Raw genomic sequence first — 6,694 nt, forward strand, 5'->3', positions numbered from 1 at the left:
TACGTAAAAAAAACAAAGAAAAAAAGAATTTTCTCTGCTTAGTATTGTTGCTCCAAAATCTCTTTACCGCTCAGGCACTGGGATGAAGTACAACATGGCATGAGATATCCCGTTTTTATAATACAATAATTCTTATCATTCACTCACTCAATGCCTACGTGTAGTCGTTTTGCCCATAGTTGTACAAGAAATATTTAAGTACTTTCAATTATTTTATTGTTTTCCTCTTTGCGTATTACTACATGCTACTTATAACATATTGTTTAAGTGTGTGTTTGATTCTACACCGATTATAAAAAAAAAAATTATTGTACTGAGAGTAGAAGACTCGTTAAGTATCGTCGGTAAAGCCATTTGGGTTTTAACTATAGATAGACCTAATTACGTGATTCTGAAGTCGTTGCTGGCTGGGTGGCATGTAGCGTAGGAAAGCCGTGGCTCTCACCACCAGTAGAACCACCACCACTACCATCACGGCGATGAGAGATGTGGAGTTCGGGTTGAACATCTTGGGTTTCAGGAAATGGATGGCTTGTTTCGTGCTTTTCACTGTTTTGTGCTTCTATTCATATATCTGTAGGCCACGAGTGCTTCCATTGTCACCTTTCTTATTTTGCATACTGATTTTCATCCTAATATATATATATATATATATATATATATATATATATATATATATATATATATATATATATATATATATGTACTGTATAGCATTAGCTTTCCTACTAGAGAAAGTAAGGGCCTGTCAAAGTTACAGCTCAAGTACTCTCTCTCTCTCTCTCTCTCTCTCTCTCTCTCTCTCTCTCTCTCTCTCTCTCTCTCTCTCTCTCTCTCTCTCTCTCAAAGAAAAAGTAAAATTAAGAAAATAAATAAGAGCTAGACATTCAAATTAACTTTATTTTGTTGATCTTACACGTCCATAAACTCACACACGTAACCATCTCCCTTGTGTGTGCATTGGTGGTCATTCCACCCACGAAAGTTAGCAGATTTGTGCACGCAGTCTTCTCCACCACCAGCATCATCGGGCTGACCAGGTTCAAAGTTGGTGTAGCTCAAATGTTGACCTGTAAAAATTCTGACTGTGTAAGGTATAAACAAGGAAAATTTGTATTTTTTAGTAATTATTTATACCTTAGTATTTCATCCTTACTACCACCACCACCACCACAATCACCATCATCGTCGCCGTTGTCGCCGTCTTCGTCGTCATCATTAACGTCATCATCATCATCATCATCATCATCATTTTAATCAACAACATACCCTCTTCAATATTGTTTTAAACTAACACATCAGACTTGGATATAGCCACAACGAACTCTACCCCAAACAATCTTCTAGAACCTCATTAGTAGTAGAATCCTGAAAACGATGGCCATCAGAAGCTGCAACATTAAAAGTAATAAAAGTGTGTGCCTAATAATACTTATGTTATAGCAAGTAATGTGTGTGTGTGTGTGTGTGTGTGTGTGTGTGTGTGTGTGTACATACCCGTCACAATATCAATCATGTTTCCTTCCGCTTGCTCATCTGATACACTGATCCAGTACACACTAAATATGGTCGTGTCAAAGGTGATACCGATGAGCTTAGTCACTTCCTTCTCTTCTGCTTCATTCTGTTGAGAAATTCCATTTTTATAGGAGTTCCGGTCAAGGAATAAAAAGAGCACTGAAGCTACCAATTATTGAAGAGCACAGTACTATTACCAAAATTTCTAGGAAAAGTGTGTTGAAACCAGTCTATTGAAAGAAAAGGAGTTATAGGTTGGAGAAGATACAAAACAGGTAGAGATTTCCAGAGTTTACCGATTAAAGAGATAAAAGATTGAAAATACCTTGTGAATTTTTTTGTGGAGGGTTGCTACAAAATCAAAGTAGCAGTTAAATTGAAATTAGTGTTACAAGATACCAAATAATCAGTTACGGAAAAAAAAAAACTTAAGAGGAGATGCATTTGGTTTTACTTTGTTTAAAAGAACACTGAAAGTAGAATAATTCACATGTATGTAAAATAGACTCCATATATGGACAGATAAGGCACCTGTGTAAAGTTAGTAGCTGGTTGATATTGAAAATTTGGGAAGAACATAGAACGCTCAAGTGATTTAGCGAGAGAGAACATGTGAAGTATCCATCTTAGATATTGACAATAGTGATAAGAGTAAGATATTTACATGTTGTGTACCACTTTAGTAATAAGAAATGGCAAATCACAGCAACAAAATATCATAATGTCATTTCTCTAATTAGATCTCTTACATTTGAAATGTGATTCGAATTTTTAAGAATTAGGGAGGCGGTGGCATAGTGGTGAGCGTGGGATAGGGCAGATGTCCACGCGTAGCTTCGAATCCCACTTCGTAGAGCCTTGATACTTCGCCTTTTCGAGTGGTTTAAAGTTACCTACATGTTATCATGATACCCAGATTCTAAGTGGTTACACCAAAGATGCGCTTGGGTGGTGGTATGGGCCCTAATATGGGTAAAGCTGTATGTATTGGAAGCTGAGCAGTGCTTCCCATACATACTCTTGAAGCATACCTAGATGCGCTATAGGCCATAACATATAAAAAAATATATATATATATTGATTGTCATATTTATTCAAATTTTTTGTTCTTATATTTAATATCGTGATCCTAAATTAATCACTAATACACTAAGAGGGAGTTAATATATTCACGAGAGAACTTTAAAAAAACATAAAAATAAGGGAAGCTGCAAGAAACCGTCAGGTCTACAATTCACTTTTTCCCTCTCTTGAATAAAACTTAAGTTTACTTTCCCTCAGATGCAAGAGTGGGCAGTATTTGGACGTGTAGACCAGAAGACAGCTTTGATGAGTATCCCGAGTAGGAGGCTGCAGTTCTTACGGAAAAAAAAAAAACTCAGAGCTTGAGGAATGGAAACGGGTTGCTTACTGGGGAAAAGCCAAAGAAGGAGCCGCAGGAAGACAACGGGAGAAGTTAACGCGAGATTTTTATGGAAAACAAAAACAGGAGATGGAGTGTGACAAACTGGTCAGAAAAGAGAGAAGAGAGGAATGGCGTTCCACGGTAGCTGACGTCATGTGACAGGCACTTCGGTAAGGAAAGGTAAGAAGAGGCAGTGAGGGCAGTGAGTACCACACTTGTACATATCCAGTAGTTGGTGGGAGACATAATGCAGGAATGCGTGTGATAGACAGGGAGTCTCTGGTTTTGTCAACTGTTAGAGATTATTTACCTATGATCATTTGGTTAAGGAAGTAAAGGTGAGTGCATGGCAAAGAATCATTACTTATTCACTGCAACACTAGCCATCTATTTAGAACTTTAGGCTTTCTATAGGGAACGTAAATGGAAAAAAAAAACTTGCCGTGGGAAGAGCAAGGCGACCACCCAGCTGTTGGCAAGCCTGAACGGCCTGTGATTGCGTAGCTAAGTGTTCGTACACCCTGTAGGTCTTGCGGCTTGTGGCTGTAATGAAATGATGTATTCAGGATGTGAAGGCAAAGTTGATACCAAGGTTAACAATTACATTTAAACGTGAAGCTAATATATTTCTAATCATAATGTGTTTTTCCTTGCATCCATCTTATATATATATATATATATATATATATATATATATATATATATATATATATATATATATATATATATATATATATATATATATATATATATATATATATATATATATATATATATATATATATATATATATATATATATATATATATATATATATATATATATATATATATATAAAGTATGTATGTATGGAGACCGTTCTGTATGCCAGTCGTAATGAAATGTATATTTGGTTTCATTCTTTTTTTATTTTTTATTTCTTTCGTTTTGTGAGTGAACGTTCCTCTTCGGTTAGTTGTGCTGACAAATTTCAAAAGTCCATCGACATTATCTTTGTGTTGTGACGAGGTGCAGTGCATACTTTGCTGCATACGTGTCCTCGAGATGTCTTTCTGTTTGCACCAGACCACGCCCAGGTGAGCACGAATGGTAATTAAGTTGAGTGGCGCTCAAATGGAGATGGTGCGGTGCAGTCCGCTAGACGTCTCGAGGTCACGCAGACAGCAGAACAAAGGACAACATTCTGTCACTAAACGCAAAGAGAATATCGATGGACTCCTTAAATCTGTCAGTACACTTAAACAAAGAGGAACGTCCCCTTATAAGAATTAGTAGAAGAAAAAATGTACAATCATACAACGCAATCAATGATGCTTGCACACACACACACACACACACACACACACACACACACACACACACACACACACGGTAAGCGGCGAGGCAAATGGGCAAGCCTCTTAATGTGTGGCCCCTGTTCACCTAGCAGTAAATAGGTACGGGATGTAACTCGAGGGGTTGTGGCCTCGCTTTCCCGGTGTGTGTTGTGTGTTGATGTGGTCTCAGTCCTACCCGAAGATCGGTCTATGGGCTCTGAGCTCGCTCCGTAATGGGGAAGACTGGCTGTGTGACCAGCAGACGACCGAGGTGAATTACACACACACACACACACACACACACACACACACACACACACACACACAAAAAAAAAAAAAAATGGTTCTCTTTCAAACACCGCGTAGTGTAGTGGTTAGCACGCTCGACTCACAATCGAGAGGGCCGGGTTCGAGTCCCGGGAAGCGGCGAGGCATATGGGCAAGCCACTTAATGTGTGACCCCTGTTCACCTAGCAGTAAATAGGTACGGGATGTAACTCGAGGGGTTGTGGCCTCACTTTCCCGGTGTGTGGAGTGTCTGTTGTGGTCTCAGTCCTACCCGAAGATCGGTCTATGAGCTCTGAGCTCGCTCCGTAATGGGGAAGACTGGCTGGGTGACCAGCAGACGACCGAGGTGACTTACACACACACACACACACACACACACCCTGCCCAAGCCACCCGACACCAGAATCGCGTGGCGCCCTTAAGAGCACCGGGCACTGACCGGTACCACCTTAGCGCGGTGCCCACTATGGTGCGAGCCATATATAAATAATCAATAAGTAAATTCTTGGTTAAGTTAGATCAATAGTTAGGTTAAGCATTTCATTGTTTTAATGGCCCCCTGTACATTTTCAGTGTAATTTTTTGTTGCACTGCCAAATTAATAAACCGTATATTATTATTATTATTATTATTATTATTATTATTATTATTATTATTATTATTATTATTATTATTATTATTATTATTACACACACACACACACACACACACACACACACACACACACACACACACACACACACTTGTTTCTGTTATCATACTCTCTTCATAGTCTTGCCGATCTATTTATTCTATTATTCGATATTGTTCACTGAGTCACCAGTGTGATAATCTGAGTCATGGATTGCAAGTGCTTAAGTCCCTGAGTGTGATATACGCATATGAGTACTTCACATTACAATAATATGGTATTGCACTGCGTGTCTCATTCTACATGGACTGCGAAACAAAGATGGTGAAAGAAAACTCACGTGTTGTACTGAGAATAGAAGACTCGTTGAGTATTCTCAGCAAAGCCATTTGGTTTATAACTATAGATAAACCTAATTGCGCCGCTCCGAAATCGTTTTTGATGATTTGCTGAGCTACATGTTGTGTAGGGTGGCTGTGGGTCTCGGCCACCAGCAGAGTCACCACCACTGGGACGAGAGCGAGGGCTTGGGGAGCTCGCGGGTGGAACATCTCGTGGTTCAGAAACTAGACTGGTTTTCCGTGCCTTGTGCGTCAATTCATATATGTGCAAGCCACAATTATTGTCATTGGAATTTCTTAAGTCGCATACTAATTGTCATTACTTTTTTTACTTTATTGCCTTTATTTGTGTAGATAGATCAATGGCATCTGCTTCTTAGTACTTAGCGTGAAAGACATACTTCTAGTGGAACTAAAGGGATTTTTTGTCTGTATATTTTATATATATATATATATATATATATATATATATATATATATATATATATATATATATATATATATATATATATATATATATATATATATATATATATATATATATATATATCTGTCATACTAGAGAATGGCAGTGAGGGCCGTTGATAAGAAACATTGCCTTATTTGGTACCTAATAAATGAAGCGTCTGTAACTGCATCTCTCTCTCTCTCTCTCTCTCTCTCTCTCTCTCTCTCTCTCTCTCTCTCATTACTCATACGTTGAAATATATTGTTTATATGCAAAAACAAGTGAAAATTGGATGTTAACCTTCATCTATAACAAAATTTTGCTCATAAATCTCCTCACGTAATGAAGCCACAACAACCTCTTCTTTCTTTCCTTCTTAATCTTACTGTCTTTCATTTTGTCTCCTTTAAGACTCGCCTCTTTGATAGCATGTTCTCAAGCTACATGTTTAGATGTCCTGTAGCGATTCTCACCTTCATGAACTTTGTCGTCGCTACCAGTGTAGTTCTCCTTTCTTGCAGCATCACGGCTGTTTGGAAAATTATGAAAATCCAGGATAGAATAGTCGTGAGAAACTATCCCTGGCGACTCGACTCCTGACGTAACGTTTATGGTATAATTAATGGAAAATTAGTTTTCTTGCCGGTTACGATCTGCAGTTCCACATGTGGATTAAGATGAGTCGTGTATTTTGTCTGGATTCAAGAAAGAAATCTACATGCAGATTCACTCAATCTGTTCTTATAT

At 38.1% G+C, this 6,694-nt stretch overlaps 1 protein-coding gene across 1 annotated transcript; it reads right to left on the reverse strand.

Annotated features, from left to right (window-relative positions):
- Positions 1 to 882: 882 nt before the first annotated feature.
- LOC123504089 (pulmonary surfactant-associated protein D-like) lies at positions 883 to 5,733 on the reverse strand. The gene is made up of 4 exons (XM_045254380.1): positions 5,499 to 5,733; positions 3,366 to 3,466; positions 1,498 to 1,624; positions 883 to 1,070 (listed from the first exon to the last, which is right to left on the reverse strand). The coding sequence occupies exons 1-4, from the start codon at positions 5,707 to 5,709 to the stop codon at positions 913 to 915; spliced, it is 597 nt and encodes a 198-aa protein (XP_045110315.1). The 5' UTR covers positions 5,710 to 5,733; the 3' UTR covers positions 883 to 912.
- Positions 5,734 to 6,694: the final 961 nt, after the last annotated feature.

The sequence above is a fragment of the Portunus trituberculatus genome, chromosome 15, assembly GCF_017591435.1.
Source record: "Portunus trituberculatus isolate SZX2019 chromosome 15, ASM1759143v1, whole genome shotgun sequence".
In the NCBI taxonomy this organism is placed as follows: domain Eukaryota; kingdom Metazoa; phylum Arthropoda; class Malacostraca; order Decapoda; family Portunidae; genus Portunus; species Portunus trituberculatus.